Raw genomic sequence first — 26364 nt, forward strand, 5'->3', positions numbered from 1 at the left:
GCTCTGTTAATTCTTGGCTCCATGAAGCTATTAACATTTGTCTTCCCTCGGTCCAAAAAAAAGAACTATTCATAAATCACCTGCCCCTTGGTATAACGAGACACTTCGTATTCACAAATCCCAATGTAAAAAATTGGAACGTGTCTGGAGAAGGGATTATTCCATCTCAGCCAGTCTCATCTACAAAGCCGAATTGAAGCGTTATCACAAGGAGTGTGCCCACACTAGGGCTACTTATGTAAACAACATAATCACCGAAGCAATTAATAAATCAAAAGTACTGTTTAATGTGGTCAGAGACCTCGCCGGTTCACAGACTACTGCTGCACTGCCTCCTCTATCTAGCAGTAAATGTGATGAACTTGCCCAATATTTTATCTCTAAAATTGAGAACATCTAAAAGGACATCTCTGCCCAAGATGACAGTAATGCCGAAACGAGTCCATCTTTTATTACGGGGAAGGGTGCTGATCTCTTGTCGCCACCTTTGGTTTCATGTCTGCCTTCGACTTCACTTTTGTCCTGGCCTGATCTTTGCCCTTCAACTCTTTTGGAGATCTTGAGCAAGATCAGGTCGAGCTCTCCAGCTGATCCTCTACCCATCTCGATATTACGTGTTCTAGATTTTCCCCAACTTTCTATGAGCTGCACTCTACTTAACCACTCACTTACTTCGGCCATCGTCCCCAGTTGTTGGAAACACGCAATGGTCACCCCGCTATTAAAAAAACCTACTGCGGACCCAAATGACGTTTCTAATTTCAGTCCCATCTCATTATTACCTGCATTTTCCAAAATCCTAGAAAGGCATATTCATTTGCATTTATCACAATTCGTGGCAACAAATAATCTTTTACATCCTTCCCAGTCCGGTTTCCGTCCAGGCTTTTCTACAGAAACCACTCTTCTAGGAGTTACCGAAAACCTCCGCCTGCTACTGGATCGAGGTGAAACGGCTGCACTGATACTACTTGATCTCAGTGCAGCATTTGATACTGTCTCGCACAGTATCCTTCTCAACAATCTAGCTTCCTTTGGTATTGGGGGCAAAGCTTTGGACTGGCTTACATCCTTCCTCACGGACCGTACCTTCCAAATTTTCTCTCATACTTCTACTTCTAATATTTATCTGTCCCCTCACGGTGTGCCCCAGGTTTCAATCCTTAGCCCTCTCCTTTTTAATCTTTACGTTACTCCATTGGCCCACATTGCACAAAGCTTTGGTTTGAATTTATTCACCTATGCTGATGATTCCCAAATAGTTTTTTCCTTATCCCAAGCTGACCCTACTTCTTCCTCCCTACTTCAATCTGGTCTCAGCGAAATATCCTGTTGGATGAATCGTAATTTCCTTAAATTAAATAGCGGAAAGACCGAGGTTGTGGTACTTGGAAATAAACCTGACCTTTGGAGCCCGAGGCACTGGCCATCTGCCTTGGGCCCCCTACCCACCCCGGTACAACGAGTGCGCAATCTTGGGGTAATTATTGACAGGGGATGATCCATGAAAGAACAGGCCAACAAAGTAGCAGCCACCTGTTTTACCATCTTACGGTGGCTGAGAAAAATCTTTTGGATACTACCTTCCAACACCCAGAGATCTGTGGTGAATGCCTTGGTGACTTCTAGGTTGGACTACGGCAACGTGCTCTACCTGGGGTCTACCAAGGCGGTCATACGCCGTCTCCAATTGGTCCAAAACCCAGCTGCCCGGCTTCTATGTGGTTGTCGGAAACGAGATCATATCACTGAACGCTGGAGGGAGCTTCATTGGCTCCGTTTTGACAATGACGTAAAATACAAGGCACTGTGCCTTATGCACAAGATTAAGATTGGAGTTGCTCCCCTATATTTGCAGGCTTTGACCACTCCCTATACCCCTGCCCGCTTACTCCGTTCTTCGTCTCAACACTTATTTTGCACACCGAAGTTTAGACTCTCGAGAATGGGTGATGGCTCCTTTGCAACTTTGGGCCCCAGACTCTGGAACTCACTCCCCTTGGAAATGCGGATAGAGAACTGCCACATCCGCTTCCGCAGAGCCGTTAAAACCTGGCTTTTTGACCAATAGCTTTCCGGACTGTTTTTTGCTGTATTTCTCTTTCAGCGCCGGGAAACCCTTATGGGTAGCTGTCGCGCTATATAAACTTAATAAATAAATAAATAAAACGTACGCAACTTTTAATGAAGGTGAAAAAGTTCCAATAGCTTACAAATCACATTTGTACACACAAGCAGAATTCACTTTTACAGAAAAAATTCTGACAGCTGTTCAAACCGCTGTAGCAAAAGAAAGAGCCCTAGCACAGGGAAAACTCATTATGGTCGTAACTCCTGTACCTCCCTTAGAGGCAGTGACAAAAGAGAGCATTCCAAATGCGAAAGCTTTACAAACAAGATGGATACAATGGGTCAATTCTCTTACTGCAACTGATGTTGAATACGTTTTCGACCCTTATTTGAAAACACAAGCATTTCTACAATACGAACAAGAATGTCTTCTGCCTATTGAAATTCTGCCTCTTGACTAGTATGAATGTATAATTTACGCTGACGGATCAGCACAACCCGCTACGGAAGGCAAACAAGCCTATAGTGCAGCATGTGCAATTGTTAAAGGCTGTATGCGCAATGGCAAATTCAGACCTATGGTCACGAAAACGCAATCTCTAGGAGATTGTACAGCTCAGTGAGCTGAACTACAAGCATTCAATATGGCACTTGAGAATACGGATTGCGAATTCCCCGCACTCATAGTGTGCAATTCGTTTATTGTACCCATTCCTACAATGAATATTTACAGAATTGGCTTCAAAACGGGTTCAAAGATGCAATAGGGGGCACAATCAAGCATAAAACACTTTGGGAACAAGTAGTTCAGTTACGAGAAGGACTACAAAAGACTCGCGTGATACACAGGCTGAGTCATCAACGTGATGGCGTTCACGTTGAAGCAAATGTATTGGCTGATGAAGCCGCGAAGGGGGCTGTGCAACCGGCTTCCGTAGCTGCAATCACTCGTTCAAAAACAAACATAGACAGTGAAATAATGCTGGCTGTCAATGCTACAGGCAAAGGCAGCGGGGCAGTGTTACCTAAAGGGTTTCCACTCAAATACTCATACATAACTGATACAAATAAAGTTCAGTTTTCTGGAATCCCTGCAGTGGGGGATAGAATAATTCCAAACATGGAACATAGATTAGGACTAATCCTAGCAGCACATGAAGGGCTTGTCTCTGCACATGCAGGTGTTTCCGCCACAGTTTTGTTATTAAAACAGTGACACTGGTGGCCACACATGAGGAAACAGACCAGAAACTACGCCTTGGACCGTGAAATATGCCAAAAGATGAAAGTCTCTACTGTGAAACATCCTGCGCAGACGCCCCTGTTAATTTCAGATAAACCATTAGCATGTGTTTACCTGGACCACTGCGGTCCCTTACAAAGGGATGGTAACTATAAATATATCATGATCGCAGTGGATTCGTGTTCAAGGTTCCTTTGGATGTGGCCTCAGGGCTCGGCTGAAGCTCAAACTGTTATAAAAGATTTGCGAGTCTTTATCGGCACATACACAATCGGCACGCTACATTCTGAGCAGGGTCTTGCATTTAGCTCTCGAGCTTACAAAGAAGCCATGGCCAGTTTGGGCGTTGCATTGCGGTATTCTAGTCCATTCCATCCTGAGGGAAATTCGGTTGTGAAGAGAAAAAACTGGGACATAAAGCAATCTATAACAGCTAGGGTATTAGCTTCGGTGACAGGGGGGTCAAACATCTAATACGTGTCCAACGTAGTCTTAATAACTTGACAAGAAGTTCTCTAGGGGGTATCACTCCATATGAGGTCCTTTTTGGGACAAGAATGTTGTTCCCCGACCTTGATTGTCAGACATCAGTGGTGGAACAAAACACATTTGATATCAAAGATCGTTTGGCTGTCTTACAGGACTTAAATGAACTAAGAACTAAACAAAGCAACGTGTTCCTGAAGTCAACCACCACTGAGGAAAAACCAACAGTCCCAGCAAGGCCTGTCTGAATCCCAAAGCTTGGTGATCTAGTCAGAGAAAAGATCGCGGACAAGAAGGAATTTGATCCTTCTTACAGACAACCAGTACCTGTCCTAGCAATCCTCGGATCAAGAACAGTATTACTGCTGCCGCTTGCTGGTAAAAAGGAGAACAGGTTTGTGTCCATCGACCTGATAAAATCACACTATGTGGCTGATACTAAGCAGTAGGCCAAGTGGACTCCGACCAAGTAGCAGACGCGCTGCTCTATCCGCTATCCAAGAGGTTCAAACTGAGAGACTCATCAACATCGAGGAATGTGCAGTGAGAAAAGAAGGACTGAGCAACAAAGCTATGGAACTTGTACCTCTTGAGACCCAAATAACAGTTTGTCATGAAACTCCTGTCTACAATGAAGTAACAGGTGATCAAGTGGTTCCAGCGATTTCAACAAATCCGGATGCAATCCCAACTATTGACAGAACTGCCTCTGGCTATTTAATTTTCTTTGATACGTTTTCTGAGGGTCCTAGCGAACCTGAAACAACGCCAGCAAAAAGAAGTTTCAAAGAACAAGCAATTGACCTTTTTCATCACCTGGAAAAAACTTATCTGGTTTCACCATGGATTGAATTTTGGATTGTGTTAGGAATATTTTTTCTTCTACTTTGGTTGACTCTGGTAATAACTCTGGGTATACTGATAAATGGAAGATATATCCAAATGGACACAGAAAGTAAGAACATCAACTTACTCCTCAAGCCACACAAATCATCCCATTGTGAACAAAGAGACTTGTCAACAGTAAACATCTCAGCCGTTCCTATACCACATGGTTTAGCCTGGGACAAAACAGAATATGAATATTACACACTTATTCAAGATTTCATTAAGTGACTTTGTTTCATCTAGTACCGTTTCTGATGATTAGGACTTCGAGACTATTAATAATATGATGTCAGACTTAGAAATATCTACTGTATTCACATATCATGAATATTTAGAAGGTTCATTAGAATGAACAAATGTATTGTTATAACCATTATGGTCATCATTTCTTGCACAAATCTACAAATCCTAGAAATGTATTAATGTATAACCAATGGGAACATTATCCTACGCCACCAAAGGGTAGCTCAAAAACCTTTGCTATGAAATTTCCATACTTTTCAGGATTCAATATATCAAATGCAGAATCGTTTTACTTTAATAATATAAACAAAATAGGAATGAAAAGTGTGTAGACCAATACAAAACAGATTTATTCTGCAGCCTTTTATGCCCAACTGTCTAAACTAGGTTTCGACTTTTGGAAAGACAACATTGAGACAAAAACTGTCTGGGATATGAAAGATTGGCAAGTGCAGGGGCTAGAAGCTATGTTTAGGGCCTTTATCATCCGTGAGCAAATTATGTTTTTGAATGACACTGTCCAACAGACGTCTTGCCTTGGGTTAGCCAAGATCAAAGACATGAACAATCCGTCCATACCTACATCTTCACCTGATAGTAGTAACACTTCAGAGGGGGAGGCCAACGTACATACAATTTTGCATCTCAACAGAACAGATCCAGATTGGAATAAATGGTTGATCTGGCCCAGAGACACAAACAACTGTCAAGATAGATTCCTGAACAAAACACAGGGTTTCACATTCAATAGGCCAGACCCAAGATATGTTCAAAGACAGCATCCTGGAATAGTAACAACATACAGTGTAGGGAAGCTCTGCCTTGATTGGCTACAAATATCTACACTTAAGGATGTAAAGCAACACTTATCTTTACTTGAAGATGGCGCAGATCTTAGGGAGTTCTTGCTAGGACCAAGAAAACCGCGTCAAAAACGTTTTATAAATGCCGGTATATATGCTGTATATAACAAAATATGGAAGATTACGCAAGCAGAGACTGCAGAACAAATACGAGAAATTGATCGTATTAATGTAGAGAAATCTCTCTCTGGTTGACAAGGGGTTAACGACTCTGTCGTCCAGGATATATTCATTGGACAGCATAGTGTCTTCTGCCATAGACATCAGGGAACAGGACTTGGTCATGTTGCAACATGGTCAGTCGCAATTACGTTCTATCATGCTATTAGGCTGGACGTTTCAAAACCTTTGTTCAGGCTTTGTGCCTTGGATTTTAATCAATACTACGTCACTGTTTTCTGAATTCAATCTCACTGATAAACAGATCAAATTGGCACAAAGGGGAGCAGACTATACGGTGCTGAGCATTGAAAAACTGGAAAGATTGCCATTCACGGTAGCAGAAAAACCAGCTGCTGAATGGATTATACATGAAACAATCACTCTGCCTATTACAATTTTCCATTTTCAGTATTGGCTAAAAAACATACCAGCGGGTACATATGAAAGGTTGTGTAAAGAATACATCAAGACATCCTGGGAATTACCATACACACACAGATGTTGGAGTGGGGGACGTGAAGTGTTTCTTAGCGGTTCAAACTGTGAAAACGCACTGCAAGGTTGACCAGCTGCAGTCATTGCCATTTGAAAGTTGTCCAAAAATTGGATCAGTTACCTCATGTTGAACGATCACATCTGCTGTGGCATGTTGCCAGGTATACCATATCTAGTAACTGTGTCATCCAGGGTCACTTGCTGTATGCAAGTATTGTTTCAAAAAACCAAGTTAGTCGGGAGTCGCCACTAGCGCCTTCACTGAACATCTCTTCTATAAGAATTGATACTCTAAGCAGAATGAAAGCCATTCTTTTGCAAAATACTGTGCCACCGACCTCGGCCAAAGAGACCTATGATCTACAAGTCGCAATGACTTCTGCCGTGATACATGCCCTTTTAAATACAAACTGCCCTATACATTTCTCAGAAATGTTAAGTCGTATCTTAAATATGTCTGATACGTGCGGTATTGTAAGTGTATTTAAGACCGGATTTACCGGACTGTTGGCACCTTTTCAAGCAGTCCTCGGAATCCTTCCAAACTTCGTGTACTCTGTGTTTCGCGGATTGCCCCAATTTTTGGGACTCGTTGCAGGGATACTATTTTGGTCCTACTGCTACGATATGGCATGCCAAATCACCAGCGACACCCAGTTCTCCATGGAGACAACTCTACTGGCGATGAAGTGTCGTGAGCGCATCGTCCAAAGTTTGGGATTAACTCGTCTACGAAAATTGAATACCACATGGTTTCTGTCATTCGGACCAATTTGGCAAGATTGCATCTTACCTGTTCTACGCTGCCTGCTATGCGGAGAAGAATGCGTGCTAGACATCTGTCTAACACTCCCATTAGTCATGCCAATCGATGTTGATCCTTTGCTGGAACCGGTAACGGCCAATGTTCTGTGTTGTCCCCAGAGGCTACCAATTCTGATAACGGCATTCATTAAGATCTCACAAACGCACAATGCTGATGCTGAGGTACGAGAGGAAACTACATGCGCGTGGGTAACATCCGATACGAACATTGCTGATGCGACCAATGCTGAAGGTGATGCTTCACATCTATGATAATCCAACTTTCACCTACAACGGTAGACAACTTTTGTCAACATACATAGAATATTTCATGTTTTCTCCAAGCCCTAACACTGACTTTTGAGTTTGGCACACAGTGTTCTGACTGGCTTTGAATTTGACCTTCATTTTTTCAAAACAAGGTACTAACTTTGGAACTTTTATGATTATTTTTTTTTTCCAAATTTGTATTTTTCATTTTTGGGCACAAGTAATCTGCTTATAGTAGAACTATTCATAGAGAACATTAATTATTTGAAAACTTCCAGAGATAATATGTGATCTTGTCCACATACAAACAGTTTTATGTAATACGACATGAAATGGTTTCTGCCTTTTTTCTTCTGTATTTACGAGCAATTTCATAAATGTATATTTTAATAATTCATTCATTTAGCAATTCAAAATATCAATATATGCTTAGAATGATACATTGCTTTAATGTGTACAACACCAATGCAATAGTTTGAATACATTATTTACAATGTAGTTTGAAACATGCTTTTAGCACTTCATGTGTAGATATGATTTAGATATGTTTAACATGTTTAGAACTTAGTAACGTCGTACATAAGAAAGTGGAGTGGTTGTTGCGTATCGATTTAGATTCCGATACACTTCCTGATTCATGCCCTTATATAGGTATAGTTCACGTTGCCCTTATATAGGCTTAGAAATACAGTCCTTATTTAGGCTTAGTCCATGCTACCCAAATACAGGCATGGCTACTTCCATCCGTTCATCTACGTCACAATGATTTCTTGGAAAACCAGAATCTTAAGCTGTTCGGGACTTCCCCTTGCTTGCATATTGATTTCTCCAAGAACTCATTTATTAGGCATGCACATCTATTCCTTAGGGGTTCATTCATGATGTTCATATGCCCGACTTTACGTCAATACTGGCATTCCTAAACACCTTCAAGGTATAAATATACCTTCACTTGCTATGGTAAAGCATGTTGTGGTTCGGTGCAGTTCGACTACCTTCTTGCACGACGCAGCTCGCCACAGCAAGTACCGAAGGAAGCTAACTCTCCAGCTGACGCACTGACTAGACCCTGTCATCCTCCTGCTGAGAATCCAGCTCCAGTGTTTCTGACACCCCTTGTGGGGTGTTGGGAGATCGGGTCAAGGGAAAGAGTTACCAACCTCTCTGATTCTAAGGTATGGAGCTGATTAGAACCTAGAGAAACCTTTGGCAATTCTTGGCAAAACTAAACCTATGCTAAAGCAGCACCTACTACTGCCCTAGTACTAGACTTAGGTTAGGTACACTGGGGTAGGCATATTTTAGAAGCACCAGTTGAGTATTTTAGCCTGTGTTATTTATGTATGTATTTTTATATATGTCATAGCAACAGACAATGCTATTACAGTATTATTTTATATTACTGTTTGCGCTGTACGCATTATATTTTCCTTCTGTCTAATTATTGTAGCAGTTCATATCTCTTGCATGAGAAATAAGACTGTTCAATAAACCCTTTTTATTGAAACGCCCGTCTCACTATTTCTATGCAACTCTGTAGATACGAAGCATGCACGATGACTGAGTGAAATAGTTATCGATTGTTTCCACGACTCTGAAGATATTGTTCCAGTTCTAGGGTAAACAAAGTTGTCATGTTTATGCGGTTGTCAGAGACTAATCGCTTCTTGTTTATTCTACGAAGTTTCTAGTGACCTCCGAGTTAGCTGGCACACACAACTAAGTTTAATATACTCGATAGAGACATACTGACCTCAGTCCTATGTCAAATCTATAGTGTATATTATTCCAATGCGCAGAGCCTATTGGGAATATAGGAACTACACTACACCACTAATTAGTCCATGGTCTCGGATCTGCTGGGCAAAGGGCTCTATATATATATATATATAGATAGGGTAAACAGTATAGGGGATAGGGGACAGCCCTGCCTTGTGCCTCCGCAAATTGGGAAATTCTCTGGACTCACCCCGTTAACTCTCACTGACGCCCGAGGGGCCTGGTAGGCACTGAATACCCATGAGCAGAATCGTTCCCCAACCCTGTAGTGTTCCACTTTTGCTCTGAGAAAGGACCAGTGGACCAGATCGAAAGCCTTCTCGGCATCCACTGACAGCAACATGCTGGATCCTTGCTTATGATGTGCTTTGTATTTGATATGTAGGAATCTTTTTGTATAATCTGCACAAAGCCTCTGCGGGACAAAATTGCCTGGTTGGGTTCGATAAGACCCTGCATAAGAGGATTGAGAAGGTACTCCAGAATGCCGGTGAAGAGCTTGAAATCAGTATTGAGAAGTGAAATGGTACAGGGTTTGGGGAGGACGGTTATGGTAGCCTCCAGCATAGAGGCCGGGAGAGAGCCTGAGTCAGCTATTGAATTAAAGAGCCTGGTAAGGATTGGAGCAAGTTTAGAGCAGAAGGCCTTATAAAACCCAGCATGGAACCCATCTGGGCCCAGAGATTTTAGAGGCTTCTGGCTTGAGATGACTGAGATGACCTCTTCAAATAGGATAGGGGCATCTAGAGAAGTTGCCGAGACACCTGTCAATTTACTAACCGAGGAGTCATGGATATAGTCTGTTATATCTTCAGGTGAGTTGGATTGTTCTGTGTAGAGGTATGCGTAAAACTCCCTGAATTGGTCTGTCAGGTCCAGCCCATTCTCTGTCCGAAGTACTCGGACCGAGTTGGCTAGATGTTGGGCACGTAGCTTTGTGGCTAGGAGCCTGCCACTCCTATTACCTTTAAAATAATATAGGTGTTTAAGGTGTAGCAGGGCAAATTCCGCCCAGTCCAGGTCTAGGCCGGCTAGTTGTTTCCGGGCGGTTTCTAGCTGACGCTATACCCTGGGGGGCACCTGTGCGATTATGTATTCCCTCTTACTCTCTAACCCTCTCTTGGAGCTCAGCCCTCATGAGTTCTCTCTTGTTGTTTTCAACTGCCGCCAGTGATATGAGTTTTCCCCTGAACACTGCTTTTAGTGCATCCCAAATTATAGCGAGAGGGACTTCCGAGTAATCATTGGCCTCCAAATTGTCAGTGATGACCTTCCTGATTTTCTCCTGGGCTTTGGTTTGCATATGAGCGTCTCCCTCAGTCGCCAGTGTCTCTGAGCCTGTCATTGTAGGGGGGAGTGTAGCTCTAGGACTAATGCTGAGTAGTTGGAGAGAGATCTGGGTTCGATCTCCACCAAGCGTGACAGCCGCGATAGGTCTTGGGAGCACAGGAAATAATATATTCTTGCGTAGGTCCTATGTCCGTGAGAGAAGAATGTGAAGTCCCTCGTGTTTGGGTCATTGGTCGTCCAAAAATCCACAAGGTCACCTTCTTTTAACCAAACGATGCTCTCAGCTGAGAAAGACCCTGACCCCCCTCACTGTGTTCAGAGCGATCCATGTTTTTGTCCATGACTAGGTTAAGGTCGCCCCCTATCAGAATCAGACGGTCGTGTGAGAGAAGTGATTCTGCCAGTGCTTCCCGGATAAAGTATTCCTGTCCCTCATTTGATGCATATATAGTGCCCAATGTGAGGGAGTGTGTGCCCAGCTGTATTTGGTGTACCAAAAGGCAGCCCTTGAGTTCAGCCAATTTAGGACAATAGCGTCTTTGAATGTGTTAGAAAATAGAATGGCCACTCCCCCGTCTTGTGCCCAGTGGAAGAAAATAGCTGTTGAGGAAAGGCTCTAGATTTAAGGCGATGGGTGTCCTTCGATAGGAGAGGACTCTCCTGAAGAAGTCAGATATCTACCCCAAAGTTTTTCATGTAGGATAGTATAACCTTCTGCTTAACCGGGTTGCTCAGCCCTTTTACATTCAAGGAAAGAATCGTTAGGGAACAACCTGAAGCTATATTGTGTATATGGAAGCTAGCCGTATGGAAGGACCTTGACTATCTGACCCCCCTCCCCAGAAGGTATGTATAATGATGTTGTGGGTCCCCGTGAACGAGGTCCGGGTCTTCCTTAAGTGCATCATATATTGGTACTTGGGGAACAAACAAACAAGATAACTAAATAGTTCAATGAATAAAGCCTCTGGGGGGAAGATCCCCTCCCACCCATCAGGAACCGTCCTGATGGGGTTTGTCATGGCCTGAGGTCGTCCTGAGGGGCTGCTCCATTCTCAGGCTTAAATAGCGGCCTATGGGCTCCCCCAGGCTACTGGGGTACTCTGCATATGTTCATTTTTGCTCTCTCGCTGTGGCTCCTCAGGCAAGGCTCTCCAGCACTGCTTTTCTTTCTTGCGCGAAATCCTCAGGGCTTGGTTTTAGAGGTTTTTTTGGCTCTCCGACTTCTGTTGTTGACTCCCACTGGCCCCCTGACCAAAGCTTCATCTGAACTCCCAGCCTGGGACTTGGGCTGCTCGATTCAGAGTATGTCACAGGTGGCGCTCAGAGACCGGACCTGATGAGCTTTCCCCTCCCATTAAAGAATTAGGCGAAATGGATGATCCCATGCATAAGAGATGTTGTGGTTCCTGAGAAAGGAAGTCACTGGGCAAAAATGCACCATATGTGAAGCGTGATATCTGAGAGGTCTTGGAACAATTGTATTGAATGGCCCCTAAAAATCGTTGCATCAGAGCCCCGTAAAGGCCTTTGCATGCGTTCCTTTAGGGTTAAGCTGTGAACACAGGCTATTATGTCCAGAGGAGGCCTATTAGAGACTCGTGACAGCCCCACCCGATGGACCCGGTCCAGGCAGATATCTTTAATGGGTGTCACCCCCTCCCCCCCCAGAATTTGAGCAAAGACAGCTTTTACGTATTCCTCCACATTTCCAGCTTCTGTGGAGGATGGCACATTCTGAATCCTTATGTTGTTACGTCTCGATCTATTTTCCAAGTCCTCCGTGTGTGCCTGGAGATCAATTTGTCGTTTCGAGAGATATATTATTTCCTGGCAGAGTTGTTCCAACTCCTCCCCCCTGGCAGTTGTGTTTGTCTCTCCGGACACCCTGCAAGTCCTTGGCCAGGTCTTCTTTGATCTGCTGGAGGTCCTCTTTAAGTGACGAAAATAGTGACTTGCAAATAGGAGCGAGTGATGGGGGTTTCTACCTCGTTATCTCCCTCGGGCAGCAGGAAGTTTGTTGGGTTATCAGGGCGATGCTGAGGTGGGAGTTTGTACAGCATGTCTTTTAGTGTTTGGTCTTTTTTAGTCCTGGCCTTTGCCATTTTGGAGGTGCCAAGAGAGGACACAGAGGGGTGCCGGGGCGTGGGGAGACTATCAGAATTGAAAAGGAGGGTACGTTCCCTGCCCGCAGGCGAGATGAGCGGCTTCCTCTGCGGGCATCCCTGTGTGTGCTGGGATGCAGCAGTCTACAAGGCTTCTCGTCTCCCGGGAAGGGGTGCTACTCGTGCTGGAGATGGAGCGGGAACAGATGCCGTGACGGGGAACTTACCAGGGGGTTTGACCCTCCGGGCCCCTGTTTGTCCACATAAGGAGCTTTACTGTGGATTAACCTTCCGAATGTAGGCAAAGCCCTTTATTGCGGCTTTGTCGTGGCCCCAAGTCACCAGTACACCACCTCTTCAATCCCACCACGCCAGGGGGTATGCCCAGAGAACACAGTCTCTGCGCTCTATGTTTGTACTCACCCCTCAGGGGCTAGTTCCACTATTAAGGCTTGTGTTTTGTTATAAGAGGGGGCGCGGGGGCCCGGGTGTCCTCGTTGCTCCCAGCCACCCAGCCCGCCTGCAGCTGCTGATCTGATTCTGGGTAGGCCTGACCTGGACCTCTCACCTCCTCAGGTCCAGGTGGGGGAGGGAGATGTCGCTGCACAGTCAAAACCTTGCTATGCCCTCCAGGGGGTGGCTGACGAACTTGCCAAACGCCGTAATGGGGGGGATCTGGGGCACTGGGTCCTGATCAGCACTCTGCTCCCAACCCGGCAATATCCTCCAGATTCGCCTTGTGGGAAGGACAAGGAGCCACCGGCGCCCACCCCGCAACACTGGATCGCTTAACTCTCCCCCGAGACAAGCCCCGAACGTCGTCGCCAAACTCCGTGAGTCGGCGGGAGGCCCTCAGTTTTCTTGGTCGCGCCATGGGGCCCCTTCAGTGCCCCTTCAGTGCCCCGGGGAGCTGCTGGAAAATTGCTTTTGTAAGGGCCTGGAGCGGAGCAATCGAGAGACCTGTCCGCTCACTCCGCCCTCCTGCCACGCCCCTCTCCCTTCTATTTAAAGGAGTACACCACCACCAGTCCTACACTTGGCATCACTAGACCATTGTAAAAGTGGACTGTCCTTGACATCTAATATGTATCTATATGGGCACTACTTATACTACCAGCAGTCAATCTCTGCTCTGTTGCACCTTCATTGGGGTGTGGTGAGATTTCACCTGGACTCGCTGTCCTGTAAATGGGGGCAAACATTATTTCAGTGCTCAAAACCGAAGACTCACTGGCTGATTATTGATTGCAGGGAACTGAATAAAATTCGGCCTGAAGCTGACATCTTGTCAGTGACATTAGGCAAGATGATTGGAAATATCACTCCAGGAGACTTTGGTCTGACTGTTGGACATCAGGAATGGGTAAACCTTGCATACCTCTTTAGCATATAATCCTCCCAATCCTGTATACGCTTCTCCCGTGAGTTTTTGCTTGAATCAACTGAAGCATAGTCAGTTATAATGCCAGCAGCTCTGGACCCATTGTCAAAGTCATAAAATGTTGATGAGTGTAGATGGAGCCTCATCTGGGCAGGATCTAATTTCCCTCTCCATTTCCTGTATGAGATCACAACTATGTACATTGTTGTAATGCTTTCAGCATCCTTATAGACTCACACTTCAAGCAACAGACCAGCATACTCATCTGGCACCAAGCTGGAATTGTGGCGGGACACTTCTTTTTCATCATTTTCATCACCACTGCTTTTATGTCATTCCATGTTGGCCCTGTGATTATCACAGGGCCAACATGGATGAAATGGCACCATGTAACCCTCAACACAACATCTCACCAACTGGCATTATACAATCAAAACAGGCGTAAAATGAGCCTGAACTACAGCAGATCAGACTCCAGCACGGAGAGGCAGGGTGTTGCGACACACAGCAGGCCACCCTACATGAGACGAACACTGTGCTCATCTACATAGACGCGATCCAGACACGCACATAGAAAACACACTGATCAATGCTCCCACCATGTCACCTGATCATATCACATCTCAGTACTGGTGCCCACCACAGATTTATCCAGGATCCAGGCGTCTGCAAATAAGATGCCACCCACCAAGGTCACTAATCAAGCATTCACCACCGTTCATCAACGCCCACTGACAGATCCACACCTCAGCATTGAGCAGTTGGACTGCATGTGAGTGTTAGTGGCTGCAAGAATCTCTGAATCGTGGAATCCACCTATACGTGCAGGAACTCGTTACCCCCCACTTTACCTGACTCAGGCCTGTTGTCACTGTCCGATGTACCAGTTACTTGTGAAGTGCCCATCAACCCTGCTGGTATCAAATTCACCTAGATCCCCTGTGAGTCTCAGCAGCTGCCAGGAGACTGACAGAAAAAACTAGTCACACCTCTCTGTGCACCAACGAGTCATCCTTCACAGGCCCTAATGATGGGCAGCCAATCCAACGCAGAAACAGCCTAAACTTGCCTCCCACTCTGTCGTCAATTCCTGTATGCTGACAATGAGACTTGCGGGTGTTACTTGCACACAATGGAGACTCATCACCAGAAAATTTGTATGTTAAGAATGTCCTTTGTTGAAACCACATCTCAGCTCAGACCATTCCCTCGGGCCAACTCGTCCAACTTTCCAACATTCTGTCCATGCTTTTCCCTGAGCTCATTGTATAATTTGTGAACTTTGATCCAATATCTCCTCCGGTCTGTCCACATAGAAATGCAAAGGTCTCAACCACCAATGACATACCGCTGTTTGCACTGGTCTTGCCAGAGGTTCAAGCCCTGAACTCTTCTACTTGTCTCTCAAATGGGCAACTAGGAGAGCACAGTGGGCATATCTGTGCACAAGGAGTATTGCACAATCCCTGCACATCAGAGATCTCCTGTTATGAAATGGAAAGAACATGATGTCACTTATACAGACAAACAAGATCGGTGTATTCCTATCTGTTTAACCTGTGCTCTATGGCTAGCTACACCTCATGCTTTCCTAAACTTACATAGTTTAATATCAACTACAGATACCTTCCATCACTTCTCTGTCGTATCTAGGTTCACTTGTTCCCTAAAACGTCTACTGTATCTGTGCTTTGCATGGTGAATAAGCTAGGTAAGCAGGTACTTGCAGGTTTAGGAAACCCCTGGACATATGGTATTCTTTGCCACACTGTATTCCTCTGGATAGATTGTGACTTTTTAGGGAAAATAGTCTCTGCGCTGTGGAGAACAAAGCAGAATGAACATAACCTGTCTATGGTTTTCCACTCTACAGCTGGCAGCGTGAGGAGTGTAGTAAAGAAGATAATGTTCCTACAGAGAGATGGGCTAGTTGTTTCCACCTATGGGGATAAACGTTCAGTGCAACAGTGCAGCAGACTATATACAAACCCACCACAGGACTCTTGGTGCTAATTGCCTTCTTCAAAAGAACACCACATTTCCCAAAGTTGAGGCACCTCCGTGATGATAGTGGGGCTTCTGTAGGGAGGGATAGCGTTTCTGAGACATGAGGAATCCAGTGCTATTACAGATGGAGGCCTGGTAAGAGCAGTTAAAGGAGTGAGCAATGTTGCATTGTTCCGTGCTCAGGGGTCTGAACCAGACAGGGAGTATAAATAATCTGGGTGCAAGTGCAAAAGGTGTACTGTAGATCACCAGGAATAGTCCCAGTCCTTAATATGTGCCAGTAATTTCTGGTGCTCTGCAACAGCACTTAATTGTCAACACCAGCGCTTGTGGCAGTCAGCCACAAGGTTGTGCTTTCTGGCTGATTTTGAGAGGACCACAACAGCTGTCAAATTTTAATTCAATATACATTAAAAAACACTATTACCGACCACCTAAGTCATTCTTATAGTTTTGAGAGCCTGGAATATTCGAAATTGTCACACTTGTAGAAGAGTGATGGTTACTAGTTGTGTTGATACTATTAATGACAGCGCTGCTAGGGCCAATGTGTGGTGCAAGCTGCAGTGTCCTCCTGACCTGAGCCCTTGCACTTATTTGTTTGCAAATTAAGTACTGATTAGTCCCCAGATGCCACATACTTTCAAGCACTGAGGAAAACTTGGAACATAGATGAGTGGAGTCTTAATGTCTGTGGGTAATCTCATCCATAGGATGGCCAACCCCTGTGGGTTAAGGCATGCAGTAATACTATGCACATACAAATCTCTAGTACACGCTATCTCGAGTATACAAGTTAGATTAACAGTCAAGTAATACACATTGGAAAAAGTTGGTTCCCTTTGTTTGGGTAGTGTCTCCTTTCTTTATTATTTTCGTCACATTTAGATTATTTTCTTGTTTCTGAGCCAACACGTGTTTCGTCATGGCATTTAAAACCGCCATACAGATTTCAAAATTTGCGTGGACAACAGGATTGCAGATCTGAAGAAGTATTGGTGTACCCCTGCTATGATGAAACACGTGTTGGCTATAGAAACAAGAAAAGAATCTAAATGTGACAAAAAGAATAAAGAAATGAAACAATACCCGAACAAAGGGAACCAACTCTGTCCAATGGGCATTACTTGACTGTTAACATAACTAGTATACTCGAGATAGCGTGTACTAGAGATTTGTATGTGCATTGTTTAATCGGGTCTGGGGGAAGTAGGGTGAGTTGCTTCCTGCTTTTTAAGCACCGCTTGCAATTATTATGGAAATTATGGTTTTAATACACTTAGTGAAATAGGTCCCTAGCCCCAACACCCATTAAATCATCCGGTAATACTATCCCCCTGGTCTTACCTAACCTTGGGTAAAAAAGGTTGAATAATCTTCCTTGTTCACATGGCTGCAGCAGCAGACCTCTGCTGGAATGGTGCTGATTTAGTGAGTGTCAATCTCAAATAATGAGATTGGCGTTCTCTACCCTCCTAGTTGTCAACACTGAATGCACATCAACCATCACAAATGATTCATTCTTCCTGTCCTGTAGAAAACATCTTTTCTGAAAGATTTCCAAGAAATGGTTTTCTAGTATGTTGGTGTAAAGAAGAAGAGGAGTACTAAAATCTTATGTTTTCGTTTGGCAGGACCTTTCCTCAAAGAGCAGCCCAGAGTTACCGGGAAGATGCTGGTATTGTTTTTTGGCATAGTAGGCGCGCTGGTTTGCCTCCTGATTTTGATCTACGTCATCTACAGTCGAACCAACAAGAGTGAGATGTTTTCCCATCACCGACTCTATGGTGAAGGATTTGAAGATCCTGGTAAGAATATTTGGGGATGGGAGATTACTTTAGACACGATTTGCGGACATTTCACAGCGTGGCAAAAACTCTTGCTGCTGGTGTTTGGCCCGTGGTAATTCCTCCATTCTTTTTTCTTAACTGGAAGGTGCCCCCCATATCCTCTGGTCCCCTTCCCAGCCTGCGTACATGGATTTCCACCCCTACAACTGCAGCGCTGTTTAATTAGGTGCTGCAGTGCTGGTGGTGAAATGTCTATCGGCAGGAACCACCCGGCACATAGGTCGCATACCCTTTAGAGACCACTACTAGACCACCCTTTTCCTATTTGGCTGCAATAACTTTCCTGGGGATAACATTACAGTTCAAGGAAACCAAATACATTTACAAATATCCCTCTTTGGGGAAGAGCAGTGACACATTCCTAAAGCCCCTGACATTGTACTAACAATTATCACTACCCCTTTCCCCCTCAACTAAGCATTACACACCCCTTCGGGCTCTAAGCCTCCTCAACCCACCTTTAAACATCAAACAGTTAACAATATATCTAACTCTTAACTTCCTTAACTGTATTTTTTTCTCATGAATCATTTCCTAATTCTTGTCCAGCCTGCCTATAGTAGACCCTGGCTGCATCGTCTTTTGCTCATTGATAATGTTCTGTCTCCTTCTCTGCTAATGACCTTCCATGATGTCCTCTGATTTATCCTGAGCTCTCTACTTCAGCCACCAGAAAACCCTCCCCTGAGGTGTTCTTTATATTCCTTCTCCTCCCCCTTCCACTTACTTTTGTTCCACCATTGCCCCAATTATTTCAACATCCTCACCTGGTACATCCAGCTCACCATTTAGAAAAGGTGTGCTCCATCAATTCCAAACAGCATATTTAATTTATATACAACGCCAGCTGATGACCCGTCTCTAACTTCCCTGCCATAGAAAACCCTGACACCTCCCAGTTCACTTCTTATAACACCAAGTCAATGAATGTCAGCTTGCGCTCACCACTCAATACTCTCCTTGGAAGGACATGAGCTTAAAAGATCTGTGCAATCCCATTTGTCCTCAAATCCCACTCTATCCTCTTCAAAAGCTCCACCAAAAACATCTGGGCCTTGGTTGTTTTGTCTCCTACCCCCACAGCCTTGATAATAATTGGCCCCATCTCATGTATCCCAATCTGTTCCAAGCTGTTGGACACTACAATCTGTTCCAAGCTGTTGTACATTACAATCCCTCTGAGCATGCAGCCTGTTCATTGTACAGTTTAGTGGCCACAGATCTGAGTTTCCATTCTCTGACACCACACAGGTCCATCCTCCTGACAACAGGAAGCCTGTTACCACTACTCAAGCCCTCATGTAGCATAATACCCTTCATAACCCTGAAATGCACCAGCGCCTCCCTAATGTTTCAACCTGCCAGTCTACTAAGCCAGTTACATATCTCTCCTTTGCCACCACTATCCTGAACTAATGTATTCCACATATAGTGGTGAACAAAATTTCCCTTCAACCTTACTCCATGAACATCGCCCTGCTACCTATGCTTCTTATATCAAGTTTTCGCCTGTATTGCCAGTCGAGCCTCCCAGCTCTTTACCTACACAGTCCCAGGCCCATATCAAGCTAGAACTCAAATGTGCCAAGAATTAGGACAGTAACAACAGCGCTATACAATTAGCATCCCCAGGTGGATGGACACACAGATCTCGCTTGCCGTAAAACCATCTCCTTGAATTCCACTGTAAGAGCCTGTGTCTTGTTTCCTGCCTGTCCTGCCAATCTACTTGCCCCATCCAACTCATCTCCCACAAATTCAACTCCCAGCTGGTTTGTATCCCGAGAAGCATTTCCCTTATTAACCTCTTCATTCCAGTCTCCCTGAACTCGTTACTGGTGACATATTTCTGACTAATGGTGAGATTAAAATATGTCCAGCACTCTCCCTTTTTGCCCTGTGCTCTTTCCATCATAATCTCTCTTTTGCGTTCTAAGCTTATTCCTTCCACACCTTGTAAAGGATGTAAGCCCCTTCTCCACCAGTTGCAGCTCCATCACCACCAGTCCATGTTGCCCCTCCTCTAGGTTTAGCCCACAGGATTTTGACTACTGATAATACGTTAATACCTCAGGCACCCCATTATCCAGTGCTAGTGCATGAGGTGCTCCCAAATATGACATTTCATTTTTTGCCAATTAAACGCGTCTTCCCCTTAATAGCCATTGAATCGCGTCTTGCCCTTAATAGCAGTAGATCCATAGAGCATTGGCTGCACCCTGTTTATTACCCTCTCTACTTCAGCTTCGTCAATAAGAAACATCTCATTCTTGTTTCACAGTCCACATCCCTACTGTCACAACGCTAGTAGTACTACGGTACTACTGGAAAGAGGTCAAAAAAGGCCATGCTATGCTTTGCATTTTCCAAACATTCAGCCAACCCCCTACCCATGAAACTATATTCCAGTAACAGCAGACCCTCTGAACCCGATGTGTCGATAACATTTTCCTCTGTTCATGTCATTGTTTTGTCCATATTCACCTTGTAACGCAGTTGCAGCCATCCAGAAAGTTGGTCCAGATCAGCAAATCCTGTCAGTAATCCATTGCCCATGGCTTAGCGTCATGCTTCCCTCATGGCGTATGTCATTTGTCTGCTGAACACCCTACCCAATGACATCACCTTGCAACTATAAATTGCTTATTCCCAAAACTTGCATGTCCACTTATTCCCCACCTTGTATATCAATGTGCCCTATCCTTGCAGCATATAAATAGATTACTATTTGAAGGACATAACCAATAAAAATAGCAAATGGCGTTTGAAGATACAACATTCAGTACTTTGAGTGGCATCACTTGCAGCAGCATATTGAATTATAGAAGGATAACTGTGAATAACGAGGATGGTTTTCACCAAGGGTTTCTGAGTGATATCAAATAGACAACTGGACCTTCACTCTCGTTGCCTATGCTGTGACTAAGAACCCCGAGGTGAAAAACATCCCTGTAATTCAATTTTTACCTGTCTATAAATGTAGGGAGCCTCAAATCATCTTCCCACGCTTTCAACTGCTACAAAACGGTAGAGGAGTTCTGGTGGAGGAATATAGAACATGGCATCTCCTCCCTGACCGAAATGTGGGAAGAATACAATACCTTACTTGTCATTCTTAACCAGTCCCCACCGCCTTCCATGCTTCCCTTCCCTCTCTTGCAGTTATACTCACTACTTTCAGTCAAAGCAGCCATACATAATAAAATAGTTATGCCAGCATTATTATATGGGTATAGAAATAGGGACAATCATTTCAACTATAACATCTGTAGTGTACAATAAAGCACATTATGCTATGTGCAATATATTTTTAATCATTTCTGCAAAAAAAAATGCTAGGCACCTAATCATCCAAGCAGACCAAATGTATGATGCCACTGCATAGTATATTGACGTTCGCTCAGTCCCATAGCACAACGCTAATCCATTGGAGTTCCTTGTTACACCACGATTCTTGAGTAATGGGACCAGCCACTTCATATGGACAGCACAAGTCGCTGAAGAAAATAGTAAGTTTAGAATAGTTTCTATGCCACCTACATTGCAGTCATAGAGGTCATTGCTAGACTCCATTTTATTACATCTGTCCATGCAATTTTTGGTTGGAAGTGCTCCAAACCTAAATTTAAGATACACGATTTGCTGTGTTTCATGTTGGATAGTGTCTAAAAAGTTCCAACTGTGATGATGTCTTTGGGGGTAAGATAGCTATACCACATGGAGTTGTACTTAGTGACTTGTACGATTTCCCTACATTTAAGGAGCAACAATTTCTCCGTGATCCTTTCAATCATATGGACATTGATGTCATAGAGTTTTCCAAGAGGTAATCAAAACCTAATTCCCTAAGGTAGTTGTTAAGATGCACCCACCACTAAAATGTAGTTGCTCATTCAAGTTATGCTACTTCTCCCACTAGGGGGATGCATTACAGTATTGGACAAAGCACAATAACCTCAGAAATATAGTTAAAACAGAGCTTGAGGTTCAAAGGCACCAGGGAGTTACCCAACACTAGTCGTAAGAGTGCCCCTAAGAACCTATTTCAATTTTATGAAAAGCAATTTTCTGAAAAACTAGTAGCAAACAAGCCCCTGAGGTCTGTCTTTGATAAACTGACAAAGCTCACTCAAAGTCCCTTAATAAGTAGATACTTTTAAAGTCATGCTTACATGGGGTTGGCAGTAGTTCATATCCTCCTTAGGGAGAACATCTGGGCAGGGCACTGGCTACCGGGCGTTTTGGCATGCTGCCGAGCTGCGGTCTGATTTCGTTGATGGGGTCCTGCGTGGGCTGAACAAAATTCATTTTGCTTTCTTTATGTCTCCATCAACAAAATTAGCCCCCGCCGCAGTGACATCAGTCCCCAGCTCAGCAGCATGCCAAAAAGCCCGGTAGCCAGTCCGGCCCTGCATCTGGGAGGGATATAAAGCCTTTGCCAAGAAGGAACTGGATACAAGAAGAAAGTCGGGTTCAGATTGTAATTAGGAGAATAGTCAGTAAATTCTCAAAACATCCTATGATGACAACTAGAAGCAGGATTATTACCTCATCAAGAGAACCAGTGAAAACATCTGCTACCTTGCAGGTTCTCTATAAAGTGAGCTGGATTGGACTCAAACAGCAAATGCAGAACAGGCACTCATGTGCCTTAATTAGCTTCGTTAATCCCAGTCACAATTCACAGTTTAGAAATGTGTCAAGTTCTATGGATGTTGTGTGGGAACACCGACAGCAACATCCATGGAACGCCCCTTTCATGCAGAGTTAAGTGGGAAAAGGAAACATATTCACAAGGCCTTGAAAAGTCACACAGGGTGACTTTACATGGCCTTGTAAATATGGGGAAGCCGTAGCGCTGCTGGTGCATCAATAAAAGTGACTCACCAGCGGCACAATGGGTTGTAACTAAGTCTCCTATGTGCTACCCCAGGACAGGGATCTGTACAATAATGTAATGGGCTACATGCCAGTGGATGCACTGTACACCTAACGTGGCCCAAAATTGAAGCTTGAGTTTTTGATTCTCACTTCATGGAGCAACCTTCTTAAACCAGTGTGGTTACAAAACTGGCCACGAGATAGGCCAAGTATCCATCCTCTATAAAGAGGAACCCCTTGAGCTCGTAGTTGTAGTAGTCAGTTGTGCTGCTAGCAGATTCTCTGCCAGATTATACCTTCCATATAGGGGATGTGGTTGTGATAACAATTAGACAGCAGGAGTACCCACTGCATTTAAATTACATTAGAAATGTTGTTCTTGTACTCCAATTAGTCGTCAATTAAATAATCAAACAGCCTCACCCATATTGGAATGCAAATCAAGTATTGTCCTTTTCTGGGAACAGATCATATATGCTCTTGTCAAGTAATGATGGGAAATACCACTACACCTATACCAAGATCTGGGGATATGAATAAATACATTACTCTGCGCTTTCACTGGATTTATCTGTACCATTCTCTTAGACAGTTTGTCTAGAATCATGACTTTAAGTAAATAGTTATAACAACTTCCATGCTCTCAAGTCAGTTGTTTCCAAACTTTTTAGAACCACAGCCCAATTTATAGAACAAACTTTCGCAACCCACCAAGATTTAATGGACATGAGGCGGGCGATTAGTTAATGTAACTAATGTATCATGTGGTAGTCCACTGTCATTTACAGACAGCACATTTTCCAATGAAAGGTCACAAACTTAGCACAGAAATGCAGTTTTATGCATAAAACTCAATTGCACTTAAATGATAATGTGTAAAAATTGGGTTTTAGTCAATATTTATAATTTGTGCACCACCAAGTAAAGTGTCTTGATTTGCTTTGGTCCTATTACAATTTTTTCTTTCCATCTCACTTCAGAATTACAAAGAAATGTGTTTCATTTTTGCTTTTCTAACTGCTGAATATGCACTGTTCACTTAAAGATGTTTACATTTTGTTGCATGCTACAAAAAATGACATCCTACAGCCTCTCCTTTCACACCTGTGCTCCATCAAGGTTGTCATATAATTCACTTTCCTTTCCTTTCTCTTGACTTGAAAGTGATAGGAGTTTGTAAACGCCAATCACTGAGTTAAAAATGCAGCAATTTGTCAGACGACATGGCCAGACATTCGACTTCTGTCTTGAGCGCAGCAAATGTGACATGATAAACACATATCTTAAAGGCATCTTTATTTATTGCTTGGGCGTTTGCGACCCATCCAAAATCAGCTTATGACCCACCAGTTTGCAGTGACTCACAGTTTGGGAAACACTGATAAAACAGTCTGTCCATGCCACACCTATATGTGATTAGTAAAAATGTCCTACATTGGACTCACCTATATGTGATTAGTAAAAATGTCCTAAATTGGACTCACACTACACATAATCCCAAAAGCTCCAAAATAAAAATACACAGTATTACTCACGTCTGATTAAAACTCGTCAGAATAAAGGACACACCACAGGGTTTGTAAACACAAAACTTTGGTTGAAGTTGTGCTTGAAAACCATAGAAGAGTTACCTACACATCTGACTGGTTGGTAAATGATTTACAAAGGTGAACCTGTCCTTTGGGGATAGCTTCCCCTGTAAGAAACATATCGACCGCCTTTGGACCGGAGTTGGGGGGGGGATGCGGTTGTCAATGTGACCCCTCTATGCTCCGCTGATGTGTTTCCAAATAGGAAACTTTTTTAAGCAGCATCTTTCTATTTAGGGACATGGGCTGCTTAAATAAAACACCTTTGGGAAGGTAAATGCAAGGATGGTGGTTTGCAGTCACTTGCAGGCCTTAATACCTGCATTTGCAACTGTTTGAAGAGAGACACACATTGCAACCCGCCTCATATTGATTATGCAGGTTGTTTTGTAGCCACCTGCAAATGTGTAATTTGTGATTTTACCTATTAGTACAAAGGTCACATCACAAATTGCATCTCCATTTGCAAACCAGTGGGTGTGCAAAGTTGCATCCCGTTTTCCACATGGGTTAGTACACCAGGCCCTACATGCCTAGAGGCCTTGAAAGATATATGATTTTGTAAAGTCACAGATGCTGATGCATTAGCATCGACACCCTAGGGGAGGGAGCTACCTACTATTGAGATGTGTGCATTGTGAAATTTGCGGAATCGCACAGCAGCAGTAACAACATCACATTGTGTTTTCGGTTTTCATGTATTCTCGGTCTCTTTCTGTTCTTTATTCCTAGTTCTACACCTGGACACGCCAATGGACTACTACGACTTCTTTTCCTTCAGTGATACACATGAGCACTCACCACACACCCTGCAGAAGCTGCGGAAGGATGGCGGCGAAGTGCCACAGCCCCCGGCAGACCTCTCCCAACCCACCCGCCCCCAGGAAGCCATCCAGCTGGAGTCCTTGACCCAAAACAAAAATTTTGTTTGAATACGAGTCTCAAAAATATCCAAATTTCTGTTGTGGGCCCTGCACTAGCAACTGACCCGACTGGCTATAGGAAACCAGGAGATGAGTTGACAAGCCAGTATGTTCGAAAGGCCAGATCCAGGGTATGGTCAGTCATCGATATCTCTCCATGAAGCACAAGAATCTTCTGAAATAGTTACCAGAGGAGTGAATATGCTTTACGGTATTAGCTACTTCCAACCTTGCTTTACGTAGTGATCCCTGTTTCTTTATTCATTAATTATTTGATAAATGTGTAGAAATGCCACACTAGTGCCTCTCTATCTTCTACGCGCGGTAGCATGATTCCCTTGGATAGCAAATGCGACATCTTCCTGGCTCCTACAAGAAAATCTATGAACTCTCCAACCTTACTACTACCTTACTACTGCCTTGACAATGATACGAGTCAACGGTGACTGTAGTTGACAGTGACCAGAGTTGACAGTGGCAGGAATTGAAGATGGTCTTTACTGAGAGTGTCCTGAGATGACAGCGTCCTGAACTGCACTGTAACAATGGCAAAGGATGAGTGTGTGGATGTGAAGATGGTGTGTAACACGAATAAAAACGTTAAATACTAGCCTTGTCTCCTCCAAACATTGAGCAAATTAAAATCCTTCATATCCATGATGCCCTCCCTTCGGTGGTCGTCTGCTTTCTTGTGTTTTTTCTTATCTCATCGTTCTTCCAGTAAACAGCATCCATAGAATTTTTTTATGAGTCACAAGGTAAGAAACATACTCCAATATTAAGTCAACTGAAAATAGTAGAGTAGATGAAGAATTGAAGCTACCAGCTTACAAATAATAGCCTATAAAGGACCTTAAGGTTAGGCGAAGGTTATTGTGACAGATCATAAGATGTATTGCACTCTGTACCACAACTCAACCAGCAACATACACCTGTCAATTTTGCATACCTATATTACCACGTCGAACCCTAGGACACGGTTGTCGCTATTTCTCCCTCATCATTGTTGTAAACTCTTTTTCGACTCTGCTCAAG

At 43.8% G+C, this 26364-nt stretch overlaps 1 protein-coding gene across 10 annotated transcripts in view; it reads left to right on the forward strand.

Annotated features, from left to right (window-relative positions):
- Window positions 1–25989, forward strand: part of GFY (golgi associated olfactory signaling regulator) — a 242513-nt gene extending 216524 nt beyond the window's left edge. For all 10 annotated transcript variants that reach the window (XM_078650967.1, XM_078650968.1, XM_078650969.1 and 7 more), the window contains 2 exons: window positions 17721–17894; window positions 25139–25989. In XM_078650967.1, coding sequence (XP_078507093.1) covers window positions 17721–17894; window positions 25139–25338 — 374 coding nt within the window. In that variant the 3' untranslated portion in view covers window positions 25339–25989. The remainder of the gene's footprint in view (window positions 1–17720; window positions 17895–25138) is intronic.
- The last annotated feature ends 375 nt before the right edge of the window (window positions 25990–26364 follow it).

Source organism: Lissotriton helveticus, chromosome 7 (genome assembly GCF_964261635.1).
Source record: "Lissotriton helveticus chromosome 7, aLisHel1.1, whole genome shotgun sequence".
Lineage (NCBI taxonomy): Eukaryota > Metazoa > Chordata > Amphibia > Caudata > Salamandridae > Lissotriton > Lissotriton helveticus.